This window comes from Etheostoma spectabile, chromosome 6 (genome assembly GCF_008692095.1).
Source record: "Etheostoma spectabile isolate EspeVRDwgs_2016 chromosome 6, UIUC_Espe_1.0, whole genome shotgun sequence".
Taxonomy (NCBI): domain Eukaryota; kingdom Metazoa; phylum Chordata; class Actinopteri; order Perciformes; family Percidae; genus Etheostoma; species Etheostoma spectabile.
Genome location: NC_045738.1, coordinates 23,447,348 through 23,463,070, shown reverse-complemented (window position 1 = coordinate 23,463,070; position 15,723 = coordinate 23,447,348). Strand labels below are relative to the sequence as shown.

Here is a 15,723-nt window from a genome sequence, read left to right as displayed (position 1 = left end):
GGGGGTGTACAAATCAATCGTACCCAAGACGTAAGAATTGTTTGTTTTGTCCGACCAACAGTCGAAAAAGACACTGCATTTGGTACAACGTAAGACCAAGAAAACCAACTGATTCTCACATTTAAGAACCTGGAACTATGACATTTTTGACACTTATCCTTGAAAAAAATCACCCAAAAAATTAATCACCAAAAAAAGTATCACAGTAATTGCGGATTCATTTTCTGTTGATCGACCAATTGGTTATTCTTCTAATTACTGCAAATAATCAGTTAAACGCGTTATTAAAGGCGTTAACGCAAACCCATTTCAAACCCAACCCGGTGTCATTAAATAGTGGGGGGGCTTTTGCGGTTGCTGCCCCGAGACTCTCGAACAAGTTACCCCCTGATATTACAGATGTAGCTCTTTTAGGTCCAAACTTTTAGCTCAAAACTTATTTTTTTAGAATGGCTTTTAATACCTAGTAGTGGTGTGACAATTTCTTCTGTTTCTATGTAACCTTTAATGATTTTTACTATGTTTCATACATTTTTGGATGACACGTTTTATTCTTGGTTTCTAAGGGTGAAGCACTTTGGACACCTGCTGGTTACTGTAAAGGGATCTATGTATTAAATGCACTGGTTGTGTCTCATCAAAAGAAATTAAAGTAATAATAATAGTAGTGATAACGTAAAGTAATAATTCAATCTACACAGCTCTAAGAAGAAGGAAATGTCTCTTCAATCCCGTTCTCTTATAGCCATGATTACACCTGTTTACCATGAGTAGTGTGTTGGTGCACATGGTCAGAAATGGTTCACACATGTACACACATTCTAAAACACAAGAAGGAATGGATCAATCAGATATTAAGCATAGAAACAAGCACATACACGTTATTATGCACAGAATTGGCCATATGCACATTGGTAAATGGGGCCCCTGATTTTATTGAGTTGTAAGGCTCATGCTCCATGAAGTACAGTAATAAAATGAAATCTAATGCAAATGATATCTAATGGTGAGACAGTAGTCTGAAAGAAGGAAACCCAAACACAGGCATACAGACGGAAGGTGGCATGGTGAATGTGACTCAATGCTAACATTCAGATGCTAATTACATTACCTCTAAAACAGAGGGATCAGATTGAAGGGTGGACATAGAGAGAAGGAGGAGGCAGGAGGGGCAGGGGGCACTTTCACTCAAAGAAAAATAATTTATTTCATTGTGATATCAAAATCAATATGCATTGATTGAAGGGTGGCTAAAGGTGAGCGCGTACATGATCCTTTCAGCTGTGAGTGGCAGACTGTCCGAGAGGGACGGAGGGAGGGAGAGACGGAGAAACAGAGGGAAAGGGAAAAAAGAAAAAAAGGAGGGTGGCTGGAGGAAGGAGTCACCTCCTAGTTAACGAAGAGGTAACGGGGCAAAACAGAAAAGGAAAGACCAAAAAAACGAGAGAAAGGAAAAGACGGAGGGAGAAAGAGAGGGAGCTCTTGCCCTGCGGAATCAATACAGAGAGGTGGACCAGAGTACAATAGCCTCGGAGGAGAAGAGATTCAGTGGTGCAAGTCTAATACTCTCTGTTACACACACACACACACACACACACACACACACACATCACAACACACCCACACCACCACCCTCCTGCATCCTTTTTACTCTTGCCTGACATTTCCCTCTATATCCTTCCTCTATTTAATTTCTCTCTTTTTTCTCTCTCGCTTGCTCATTCTGTCTACCTCCCCCCTCGCCACAACTACCCCCCCCCCCCCCCCACACCACACACAAACAACAGGTATGCAGAGGAAAGAGAAGCCTCTGTCCACAGCCCCGCCATAAAAGCAGCATCTTTCATCAGATCCCGCCAGTCAAGTAAATCTATCAACACACCATCCGGCGAAAAGACATGCATAGATGCATGTGGTGAAAACACACCACACACACACACCACACACACACACACACACACACACACACACCACACACCCACACCAATATGCCAATCTCTAGAATAATGACAATTTCATAGTACATTTTCTCCGAGTCCACTTTCTCACACACTGCAGCAGAGTCAGAGCCACTTGATGCAAAAGTGTCACGAACACTTTAACACAAACACACACACACACACACACACCACACACACACACACACACACACACACACACACACACACACACAACACTAGCTCTATCAGCACTTGAGACTAGTGTGGCTTCAATTAGTTCTTGATGAATGAGCCCATAAGATGCCGCTCTCTCATTTCCCTTGTTGCCAGATATCCCAGCAATCAGAGAGAAATGAATTCTCATTGTGGCGTGACTGAGACGAAGATGAGGATGGTGGAGGTGGAGGTGGAGGTGGAGGGGGGGGGGGGGCACTAACATAAATCATTCACCCTCTCCACTGAGGGCCAGAGTTCAGCTTCATCACACCAGATTTGAGGCTTTGCAAATCTGAGATCTTTTTGGAGAGCGAACACCAAAGCCAGTCGCAAAACTCTTGCAGAAAATTGGGCTATACAAATTCAAGAAAGAAGCATTTTCCAGATATTTTAGATGTCTGCTCCTGGCCTTAGTGTATTAAGCAGAAAGATGTGGGGTTAAAATGAAAGGACCAGCTAGTACAGAACCAGAAAGAACCCAAGCATGAGTCCAAAATGTATGCCACAATGTTCTTATTTTGGCCAGAAAATCCACATCTGTTAAATGAGTCTACTGTATGTAATAAACAGTACGTACCCAAGTACTATATGTATTTAATAAATCAGTCTGTGTTGCAGTGAAGGGTAGACTCACCATCATCAATGATGCTGACCACTACTCCATAACCGGTGATGTTGTTCCTCCAAACTGGCATCACGTTCATGTCAAAGCCACCGGAGATGTACTCGCCCTGTGCAAACTACACACACACACACGCACACACACAAACACACCTGTTATCACAACTTAAAAGGACCACAGCAATAAGATGTTGAACATAACATCAATGCATCTCTCACTAGCAGTAGGCGGAAGACCACTACCTGTAAAGCCAGCAGCTGCCAGAGCATTGACATTAGACATCCTTTTTATTTTTTATTTTTTCTAATTTGCACCCGTTTTCTGCGTTTAGCCTGCCCCACCGGCTTTATTCGTCTTCTCCGCATCACGCTGTTACTTAGTGTTGCATCATCATCCCCTCAAATGTTTGATAATGGAATCAGATTTATGAAAAAAAAAAAAATACCTACAGTTAGGGCTGGGCAGTATATCGATGTTGTATCGATATCGCGATATAAGACTAGATATCATCGTAGATTTTGGATATATTGTAATATTGTAAGTGTTGTCTTTACCTGGTTTTGGATGCATTACAGTAAAGTGATGTCATTTTCTAGCTGTTCTATTATTTAACTTTACCCACTAAGTCAATAAATCCTTTCTGGAGCATATTCATAAAACAATCTCATTGGGTAAATTAACATTTTGTGAAAGCACCAATAGTCAAACCTGCAATATTGTCGCAATATCGAGGTATTTGGTGAAGAATATCAGGACATTTGATTTTCTCTATATCGCCCGGCCCTACCTAAAGTAATATTAGTGACATTTGTGTGCTTAAATGCTAAGTTTTCAACGGCCGTTACATTACATTACATAACTTCCCGCTGTGTTGCGTAATTGCCCTGTGCCATCTTTGCATAACACTTAGAGAATATTGAACAGTTGTAAATGATTCTGAATGGTAGAAATACGTATGTTTCTCTCTTCCAAATGTGTCGATAAAAGAAGCAATGCCAATAATATGGCAAAGCACCTGTTTGACTACTGTAACAAACATGTACATTTATTCAGTCTTAGAGAGCTCTGTGTCATCTTCATTTGTTACAGTTTTCCTATGCTGCGTGTTCATTGCATGGAACATTACAAAGTGCCATAGATACAGTAAGCAAACATTTGGCAGAACTGTTGCTGCCAAAGGAAAAACTTACTTTCATTTCAGTTTTGTGTCTATTCAAAACATAAGCAGTAAAAAAATCAAAAAGTACTATACGCGGTGTCAGTATCCAGTATTGGGGGTATCAATAACATCCTACTGATACTCATTTCCATTTCCAGTGAGCTATTACCCACTCATGTTGTTCTCTTGTGGTATATACACTATATTTGAATATACTTTCTGCAGGATCTGTATTGTAAGTTTAACTTCTGTTTATGTGGGAGAATGTGTGCACATTATTGCCGATGAGTGCATGCACTTAGACGCAGTATGTGTTCTGATTGCCCGCACACACACACACACACACACACACACACACACACACACACACACACACACACAATCCCCTGGTGAGCTGTTCGTTCCCTATTGTGCACTCCCTGCCTCTCTTCCTCTCCAGCATGACAACAACAACAGGGTTGAAGCCTCTAGAAACAATCACATTGAATATCATATGGTCACGTACGTACAGTATGTGTGTGTGGATGTCTATGTATGTGGGCAGCTGAGTTTGTTCACTGCATTTGTGTGTGTGTGTGTGTGTGTGTGTGTTTGGGAGGTTGCATCTAAGCTGCTGCTTTGTAGTGTGTGAGAATAAAGCAGATGAATGGAGGCAGCTACCAAGCTAACGTCCACCCCAGCACGAGGACTGGCCCTGGGGAGTGTGCACACTACAAAAACACAGAGGGACACAGGACACATATGAGCAAAAAACAGCACCACACACACACACACACACACAACACACACACACACACACACACCACACACACCCCACACACACACACACACACACCACACCACACACACACACACACAACACACACACACACACACACACCAAACACACACACACACACACACCTTTGTGAACTTGGATTTAAGCCCACAGTGAGGATCTTGAACGATGACATCCACACACACACACATGCAGTCATGAAGTGAAAAGCGAACAACACACACACAGCTTCACACTTACACACACACAATCACACATAAGCGTGCATAGAAATCATAATCATCCTTTGAAGACTGGAACACAACCAATCCTATCAGTCTAGCATATATACTTACGTACACACACACACACCACACACACACACACACACACCACACACACACACACACACACACACACACTTTCTCTAAGCAGAAGAAACACATGCAACAATAAAACAATCTATGTTTTCGCTGCCTTTATCTTAGCTGCCCCTCAGCTGTAGCATACCAAACACTCTTTCTCTCTCTCTCTCTCTCTTCTGTCTTACGAACAACACACACACACACACACCACGCACACACACACACACCACACACACAACATCATCCACAGCAAGCACGCCCAGGATGCTGTATGGATTTTAGCAGATTGAACAAGTCCTCTGGACTAGCCTAAGCAAGGACACAATAGAGTCCACTTGCCTTTTGGACGTGTGTGTGTGTGTGGGTGTGTGGTGTGTGTGTGTGTGTGGTGTGTGTGTGTGTGTGTGTGTGTGTGTGTGTGTGTGTGTGTGGGGTGTGTGTGTGCTCGCCCCAGCTTTTAGCAAACATAGAAACAAAGCACGCACACACACACACAACACACACACCCAGTCTGGTCCTGGCAGGCTAACAACCCTGAGCAGATTACTGACCCTCAATCAATACCCACGGCCACCAGAGGCTGATTAAACACAACAGAACGGAGAGCAGGGAGGGAGGAGATGACGACGAGATGAGAGAGAGAGAGAGAGAGAGAGAGATGTGTACTTAACCTTAAACATGCTTTGCATTTTTCCTGATTATTGAGTTAATGATGATTATGTTCTATGGTTTAGTTTAAGTAATCAAGCTATATATATATATATATATCATGCATCATACTGTGTTCTGGGGCTGTATTGGTACAGATTTTTTTCGTATGGCGGTTTACCGTAACCAGCTGTTACAAGGGTAGCGGAAGTCAGGGCGCGAATGGCAGCTGCGTTGAGTGAGTGACGTCAGTGCCTGTGTGGTAGCGCGGGGAAAAGCTAGAAGAAAAAGAGCTAGAGGACAAAGAGCTAGCAAAGACAGTGTCAAGTGTCCAATAAAACAACAAGCTTCTCAAGACATGGTGGCTCCATATGTTTTCATTACTGCCGGTAAAGTGAAGCTAGCATGCTAGCGCTAGCACGTGCTACGGTTAGCCACCTCGTCGCTAGTGACGTAGAAAGCCGTGCAGATGTTGAACAGCTCACCCGGAGACTGAAGACAGAGGACATTCAGAAACCGGATCTCACTCATAACATCATGGATAGTTTTTTTTCCAAGTGTGTATGTGCGTGGAAGCACCAGAGACACAAAAAAACACCCCAAATCCCAGAAAAAATGTGATTTTTTTCACAATATGGGCACTTTAACCTTAACAATGACATATGTTGTAACATAGTAGTTTCCATTTCAGCTCAAAGTGAGAGACTTTACTGTGTTTTGCTGTCATTTACGGTTGCGCTGCAAAAACATGCTAAAATGTAACAATTTTTCCGGGATTAACCTATAAGAAAAGTTTGCTAGCTGCTAGGCTAATGTATGCAGTGTAATGTGCAATGGTGGAACACTGCAGCGCTATGCTGTCCACCTTAGCTGAGAATGGAGAAATGTCCTTCCCTACCGAGTATTAACCTTACATGCACATATCACTAGTACTCAAGCCAAGAAGTAATTCCTAATAAATCAGACACATCTATATTTCATGGACTTTTTTACTTTCCATAATCTCTTGAATACAGCCTAGAAGACTGCCAACGATGATAACTAAACAATGAGTACTGTCTTCATTATATTTCATATCACACAACAAATGCACGGCTGTAACTTTCACCAGCAAAATTTTTTTTTATGAATAAATAAAAAATGAGGCGGTCGGTCATCACCGCGATAGTGTCACGTCGCTACGGTATTGCAGTGTTGCGCATATCGCCGCAGCCTGTGTCTCACAAACAATCTTGTCAAGAAAGTTGGACATTTAAGAGCAGAGACTAATTGCGACTAATCACATCTCAATGTCATAATCACATCTCAATCTCACACAGAAAAGCTTTCCGATTTTTCTTTCACTTCAGCTTCATTTCCCGCCCATCTCTCCTCCTCCCTTCCTGCATTTATGTCTCTCCCACACTCTTTATGTCTCTCTTTATGTCTCTCCCACTCTCCGCCCCCATCCTGACTTTCCCTCTACCATTTTGCCCCGAGAGCCGAGGTGTCAGTCAATCTTTTGCCGGTTGCCGTGGTGAATCTTTAACCCCGCCCCTCCTCTTCCCGGCTCTGTCAGATTACACCCTCGCGTGTCAGTCAAGAACATGAGCCGTTTCGATTGGCTGAGCCCTGTTGCCGTGTGTGTGTGCGTGCGTGTGCGTGAGAGACTGTTTGGATGCTTGGCAATGCCATACCAGAAATCTATTATAAATACAGATTACATACAATTATGCTGTTATGACTATAACCTGGCATTATTGTTTAGTTTTTTGTGTGAACTGGACACAGTGGTGAAATAATAGTGACAAATCATGTAAACAAACATACATACAACATATTTAAAGAAATAAAAATAAAATAAAATAGTTCTGTAAGCTGTCTGTTTCCATGCTTAGACTAGACACTAAGACACTATTGTAAAGATGGACAGGGGTTGATTTTATTGCACTTAGTATGGCTGGGTATCAAACTTCAATTTTTGGTTGGTACTGACAAAAATGAGTCCACGAGAGAACCCAAAGCTGTTGAGTACCAACAGCTAGAATAAAATAAATGCTTAACTACATAAATAAACACCTATCACAAACTACCCTTGTTTTTATAAGGATATTATAAGGATATAAGTGACCAAGATATATACTGGGAAGGACATTTTATGTTTGAAAAAGGAACTTGTTAGTGCTCTCTATTGGACAATGTATGTAATGGTCACTTTTTTTGTGTATTATCTTAAATTATACTCATTTACTCATTTGTTGGACTGTAATTTCTTTCTATTTATTGTCCGACATATGCGCCAATATGGATATATCTGCAATAAGCTAATATCAGCTGATATATTTGCCAGGGGGATTTATTGGTGTAGTTCTAGTTCTTGTGCCACATGAAAATAACATTGTATCAAGAAAAGTAATGTTTTGGTATTGGTGCCAAAATGAAGGTACCGTACCAACTATATCAAACAACGCCCAGTCTTACTCATTTTTTGGATGTAATCTGTAGATTCATCAAATTAATGACTAATTCTCTCTTAATCAAAGACGGTAATGAGAAAGATATCACTCCGAAAATTGGTAGGGACTGCACAGAAAAGACAAATAATGATGGAGGGAGCGGTACATCTGCCGAACCACTTTGACTTAATTCAAGTGCATTTGTGCATAAAGAGTATGGGCATTACAAAAATAGGAAGCACACACACACACACACACACACACACACACACACACACACACACACACACACACACACACACACACACACACACACACACACACACACACACACACACACACACACACACACACACACACACACACACACACACACACACACACACACACAATGCTACTGAATCGACTGAAGTTGATATTTTGTGCTAGTGCTTTACAGTAACAAATATGACTTTTATTCTATCCCATCATACTGTTTTTGTGCTTCTGTTTTTCTGCACATACATGTTGGTCGAACCCTGTGAACGAGACTGTGCTGAAGGGATGAGCATGTCTTGTTGTAGCAGTTTGTGTCAGTGGTGTTGCTGTGAGCCTAATCAATCCCCGACATCTGTCTCAGTTCAACATGGACAACCCCCTTCACCTCCTCTCCCCCTCTCTTTCCTTCGCCCTAATCTGTCTACCTCCCTCTATCCCCCGTCTCTCTCTCCAGTCACACATGAAAGGATGCCTGACTTATGCCTGTCAGAGGAACATCCTTCATCAGGAGGACAAGAGCTGAGAGGAGAGAGAGGAACAAAAACACACACACACACACACACACACACACACACCAGTTCCCACTGCATTGGCCAGAGCGGGTCATTGAAGGCGAGGGACTGGTCACTCTCTTTCTCCTCAGGCTGTCTGTCTGTTGCAGACTCTCTCCTCCGGGAACCTGCAAGCACATAGACCCATCATGTGTTGAATGCGTGTGCGCATGTTTGTGTGTGTAGTTTTTTTTTTTTTTTTTTTTTTTTTTTTTTTGATTTTGAACTCTGACTTCAGGAAGCCCTGCTCTCCAACCAATGGTGAAAGGCCTCCCAGAATCCCCCTTCTCTCCAGTGAGGTGGAATACTGCTGGCAGATTACCATATCATTAACATAGTATTAGCATCTCATTACTGCGGCACAGCTCGGCTCGCTCTCTTCTGCAAGCTATTCTCTCTCTCTCTGCCATTCACTCTCTCCCTTCCTCACACATGATGGACATGAATCAGTTTGTTTCCTAATATACTGTATGTACAGTATTGCCAAATTAATTAATAGCACACTAGTGAATGGGAAGTTAATTAAATGACTGCGATAAAACATTGCACACAAACATGCATGAATATATTTCAAGCATTAGTATTAATTAGGGGTATAACATGTACATGTATTGATCCTGAACCATTTGACTTGGCAACTTTCCGGGGTTCAGCACTGCCTCTGAACCAAGTAATTACTGACACATTGGCCTACTACACTTTAATTAGGTCTAGGTCTTAGCATACATAAGTAAGAACATAAATTCTAAAATTAGTCCCAAGATGTATTACTCATACACTGTCATCATGGCCAATGCAAACGAGTAACCTGTGGAGGAGCAGTGTCCGATAGTATTTAGAGCCAACGTTTGGGAGTACTATAGTTTCCAGTAAGTTAAAAAAAACGAGGGAAAAATGGCGGTGGAGTACACAAAAAGTACATGCCAATATTGTTTAACCAAACTTTGGTATGTGTCTGGAAACACAAACAATCAAACGTGCTTAACAACTTGCAATGTTATCATCTGAGTCAATATATTACTGTGCAACAGTGCTGCTGTAATGTCGAAGTCTTCACTGGTCCAAAATGTCCTATAGACCTATAGGAAACATACCCAAACCCGACAAGGATTTTTTTTTTTTTTTTTTTTTTAAACAAAAAGGGAACCCGAGCACTGGAACAGCATGATGAGCTTTTAATTTAGCCATTTTTCTAGCCATTTCTTTGCTGTTTCTTACTTTTTGCGCAAAGGTTTCTCTATAGAGGTCCCCTACAGGTTTCTCTATAGAGCCCCCCTTCTGATTTCCCTATAGAGCACCCCCTACAGATTCTTATAGAGCCCACAGGTCTTCTAGAGCTACCCTACGTTTCTTAGAGCTCCCCTACAGGTTTCTCTATAGAGCTCCCACTACAGGTTTCTCTATAGAGCTCCCCTACAGGTTTCTCTATAGAGTCCCCTACAGGTTTCTCTATAGAGTACAGGTTTCTATAGAGCCTCCTACAGGTTTCTCTATAGGCTACCCCTATCAGGTTCTCTATAGAGCCCCTACAGGTTTCTCTATAGAGCTCCCCTACAGGTTCTCATAGAGCTCCCCTACAGGTTTCTCTATAGAGCTCCCCCTACAGGGGTCCTATAGAGCTTCCCCTACGGTTTCCTTATAGAGCTCCCCTGAAGGTTTCTCTATAGAGCCCTCACTACAGGTTTCTCTATAGAGCCCCCCCTACATGTTTCTCTATAGAGCTCCCCCTACAGCTTCAGAATAGATATTTGACAGCTCCTTATGTTTACCCCTCCCTTGGTCAGTCTGCCCTCTTCCTCGTTCTCTGTTCCTCCTTTTCCGGCTCAGCCATGACGATAATGTGTCACAGGCGCAAGGGGGAGCGAGACGACCACCATTCAACCCCAGAAAAGTCAAATAACCATTCCAATGACTCCAAAGCTATTCAGTTAAGGTAAGGTAAATTAAGCTCTAAAAAACATAGTTCCCCTTTAACAATCAGCCGCATAACAAGAGCAGCAATATAGGTATAATGTCCTATGAGTGAATGCAAAGTCATAGAAGCCACTTCCAAAACAATTTGTCCATTTACTTCAAATTAGAGATGTCGCGGGCCGATAATGCCGTATACTGTGTTTTGTCCACCTCACATCTATAATTTAAGCTTTAATTCATGGCTCTATCCAAAGGGGAGAAAATCTGCCTATAACACCACAGCTAACACTAAACAAACACAATGTGTTACTATGACACAGCCTTACTGACATAGTGACTAGGGCTGTCTAAACGAACGTGAGAGTAACGAGATGACGCAAATTCATTTTGATGCAGCTATTTTTTTGGGACGTGTGTTCTGTGATTTGGGCCTCGGATCGCTCCGTACTTTGGGGACTCAGGAAGCAATGCAAGCAGTAACGTTGTGGATAGCAACAGACACAAAGCTCCTTGAGCAGATTAAGGAATATAGAAAGGAGTCTTTTGAATGGCAAATTGGGTTTGGGGTTCTCTCTCTTGTATTTGCATGTACTTTCAATGTGAAATGAGTTACCACCGGAGTACACCGAGTCCCAAATACCACTTGCTGGCCGAGCCCCGTAGCCAAAGGCAGGCCTTCGCTGGATATTATGTGATATGAAAATATTAATTTTAAAGTACATTTAGAACAGATTAAAAAATGTGTGATTAGGGCGCCCGGATAGCTCAACTGGTAGAGCAGGCGCCCATGTATAGGTTTCGACTCCTCAACGCAGCGGGCCCCGGGTTCGACTCCGCCCTGTGGCCCTTTGCTGCATGACATTCCCGCCACTTACCCCCCCCCTTTCATGTCTTCAGCTGTCCTCTCAACAAATGCCCCAAAAAATCAACTGTGAGTAATTTGCCATTAATAGAGATTATATATTTTAACCAATTGACATCCCTAATTGTGACGTTCATTTTTTATTACGAAGAATTAGGACAAATGAGTCACCATTCAATGATTCCGTTTTCATTCATTTTTTTACCATTACACCCCTAATACTAATACTGGTCTTACTAATTGTATCAAGTGCTTCAACAGGGTTTTAGAATCCCATGCCAAGAAACAGTTTGGCATGCAAATCTTAATATTTGAGAATTAATGCTGGCACATAATGTTGACTATTTGCAGCTTCAATCCAAAAATACTAGTAAGAAGCAGAAGACTTTAAATGTTCCCATCGGTCAAATTGTACAAGTGCTATTTTTTCTTTCTTTCCCCACTGTATGTGAATACGCATTCAACAATGCGCTGTTCATCCACCACGTTCTTGCTCTTTCATTTTTCATATTATCTATCAGAGCAGAGGCTGAGCGACGCTGTGCGGATGGTAACACACAGAGAGAGAGAGAGAGAGAGAGAGGCAGCACCGCAGCAGGACGTGAGCCAGTACATTGTTGTACAAACACACCCACTACTTCCCATTACACACACACACACAGATGACAACAGATAATACACAATCATACACGTATGGCTGGACTTAAAGGTATACACATGCACGATGTAAATATTAAATAGACATAAAACGGTTCTACTGGTTTCATCAGATAGGTTCATTGTCATAAAAGCCAAAAATATTCAGAAAATGTGGCCAACATATATAGGCAGACATTGTACGTATGTACAAACTGTATGTAAACATAGACCGGAGTCATTTCTGTAACTCTAGATGCTTTCTGACACAATTCTAACATTAGCCCTTGTGTTGTCTTCCCTTTGACCATTAACTTGTTGTCCATCCAGGTCAAGAGTGAATTTTTTGTGGGGTTTTTTTTCAGTATTTGTGGCTCTTTTTTATGCTTTTGACACGTTTTTGTCGCTTTCTTTCAACATTTATGGTCAATAAACCTAATTTACATGTTATAATAGCAACTGTTTTAGTTAGAAAGGCAGAAATTATGAATTATTTTGACTAAGGGTGAAGATCAAAGGATGTTAAGGGATCACTGACTGGTTTATGTCCAAGTTTAGTCAGGATACTGGTTTAAAAGCATTTAAACATGTTTTTCAAATGTTATAAAAATTGAATAAAACACCCAAAATTCAATGAATGTAATCATTATACATTACATACAATCATTTTACCTGCAAAGAACGTTGTATGGGTTCCATGCAACGTACAGTACATCCATGTATCCATGTTAGGACTGTATTTTGGCATTTTGGTGCAAGGAAACCCATACTTGTGAAATAAAAAACTTTGAAAACGGGTCAAATTTGACCCGAGGACAACACAAGGGTTAGCAGTGGTAGTGTGCACACCCCCGCTGGTGAAGTGCAGGGCAAAAAAGGGGCTGATTAAACTGAAAAGAATGAGATGCCCGCACTCTTAAGTTTTATTGTGTGTCTTCCTCGAGCTTCCATTTGCCCGACATTCACACATTCCTCTCGTGGTTAAAATCGTTTTTTCTTTTGGATTTGAGATATTTGGCCAATTGGATACCTCTGTTCAGGGATTGATAACAGAGGAGGCTGTGTTGCATTTTATTTTCATTTTGCCATTGTTCTGTACATTCGTCTTTTAATGCTGCCAAAATTGAATTGACCTTTTGTTCTGCTCTGCATGCATTGTTTGTGAGGTGTTTGGGCGAACTTTTAGAATAATTTAACAGAATTCCAATTGTCCACTGAAAAGTGGGAGTTTTATCCCAGTTTTGTAATTCTGGTTTCAAAAATCGGGCCCCAAACTTCGCTTCCATAAAGCATTATTGGTGTTATCATAAAATTGTAGATTTTTAGCCAATGTCTCGTAGGGAAAGTTTTTTTGTTTTTTTTAATTTGCCTTTGATTGCACACAAAGCTCTTTAAGCTTTATCACATACTGTGTTTATAGCCAGGTTGAAACTCCCCAATTCATTTAATTCATTTCAAAGTAATTACATGAACCCTTTTGTTCTAGTCTGGTGTTGCCCAGAGTGAAGTTCTAACTCTGGCTTTTTCCCTGTAATCTGGTTCTCCTCCGAAATACCATAAAACTAAAAAATTTTTAGTGCCCATTCCTGTCCTGCTCCAGGATGGACATGCTCAGTTGCAAACCCCTCTTCTGACAGAACTACAGAACTAGATCATCGGCATAGAGCAGGAGCTTGATATAGTGCGAGACCTGGGGCTGCAGATGGTTCCAACATCGCTGCTAGTTCATTGATGTAAATGTTGGACAGTGTTGGACTCAAACTGCATCCCTGTCTCACTCCACGCCCCTGTTTAAAGAATTATGTTCTTTTGGGGCCAGTTTTTACTGCACATATATTTTCCGAGTACAGTGATTTAATAGCGTCATAAACTTTACCCCCTAGACCGCTTTCAATACGTTGAAAAAAGCCCTTCTGGCCATTTTAAGTCAAATGATTTTTTTAAAGTCCATAAAACGTGCAAATATTTTCCGATTTTTAATTTTGGTATAGTTTTTAATAAAAGTGTGTAGAGTAGCACAATATTTCAGCAAAAAGCCAATTTGATTTTTACTTAAGACAATGTGCTTGGTAAGGAAGGACAGTTAATAATACTGTAGAAAAACCTTCCCCAGACTGCTGTTCACACAAATGCTTTTGTAATTGTCAGGGGCCAACCTGACACCATTTTTGAAAATAGGGGTGAGGGGTCCATGGTTCCAGATCTTAGGGAAATAACCAGACTCCAGAACAAGGTGGAACAGCTGTGGAGGGCTGCTGGGCTTTAGCATCTCAGGGCAGATGCTGACCACTCCACCAGTCTTTCCAGCCTTCAGAGCCTGCAGTTGGCTCTGTATTGCCATTAGTGTTATTTCTGTATCTAAGGGGTTTTGATTCCACTAACAGGTTTTCAACTAATGAGTTTTGCAGGGGGTAAATGCAACATAATCAGTATTCATATACAAAAATTGAAAGTGATTTTTCCAGATCAAGCCATTTTGTGTTGTTAATTTGTCTTGGATTGAATTTATTCCACAAATTCCAAAAGAGGTTTTGGCCAATGGCGTCTTCTATTTTGTGTTAGATTGTTGTTAATCTGTAAAAAGCTCTTTTTATAAATCACCATAAAACTGGCTGTTTTTATTTTGAAATGTGTTTACTTTGGTAAAATATCCGGCTGCACTGTGGTCTTCCGGTATGTGATTGCCTGCCTGGCTTGACACATACGCTCGCATATGGCGCAAGAAATATAGAGGAACACCGAGAATATCGCTGAAGCACGTGGGCCTACATGGAGAACGGATGCTAACATAGGCGCCAAAATCTAAAAATAGCTGCCCTATGGTGCTTACTCGTGCAGTGTGTTCCAGTTGTTAAACTAAAAATTGGTAGGGATGTCTTTTTATAAATAAGTAATGTTATAAGCAATACTTTTAATTTTAAGGGGCTTCAACTCCCGTGTTTTCTTCCCGTCAAAATTGAAAATCAACACTTTTGTTGACAATTTTTATCAATATTTTTCCTATTTTCAACACTATTGACGTTTATTTTCAATGTTTGTCACTTTTTGACGTTTTCAACACTACGTGACACTGACTTATTAACTTTAGTTTGGAGTGGAATTTATGGTCAATAAACCTCATATATAGGAAATTAAACCTTGAGTTAGAAAAGCAGAAATAAGGAATTATTTAGACTAAAATTGAAGGAATGTATGTTGAGATCAACTTTTACTAAGTACTATTTCAAAACCACTATGCTATAAAATTAAATAAGGGACCCCAAAGTTAATGAAAGTAGAGATTTGTACTTCCCAAAGAGCCTTTTGTGGAATCAATAATGTTATTTTGGGGAATTAAAAAGAACATTGATATAGGAAAAC

The 15,723-nt window shown here is 41.0% G+C and overlaps 1 protein-coding gene across 4 annotated transcripts in view; it reads right to left on the bottom strand.

Moving 5' to 3' along the window:
- LOC116690692 (furin-like protease kpc-1) overlaps positions 1-15,723 on the bottom strand; it is a 298,529-nt gene that overhangs the window by 240,107 nt on the left and 42,699 nt on the right. For all 4 annotated transcript variants that reach the window (XM_032517860.1, XM_032517859.1, XM_032517857.1 and 1 more), the window contains exons 5-6: positions 8,976-9,079; positions 2,791-2,896 (exon numbers count right to left, since the gene is read on the bottom strand). In XM_032517860.1, the coding sequence (XP_032373751.1) occupies positions 2,791-2,896; positions 8,976-9,079 (210 nt within the window). The remainder of the gene's footprint in view (positions 1-2,790; positions 2,897-8,975; positions 9,080-15,723) is intronic.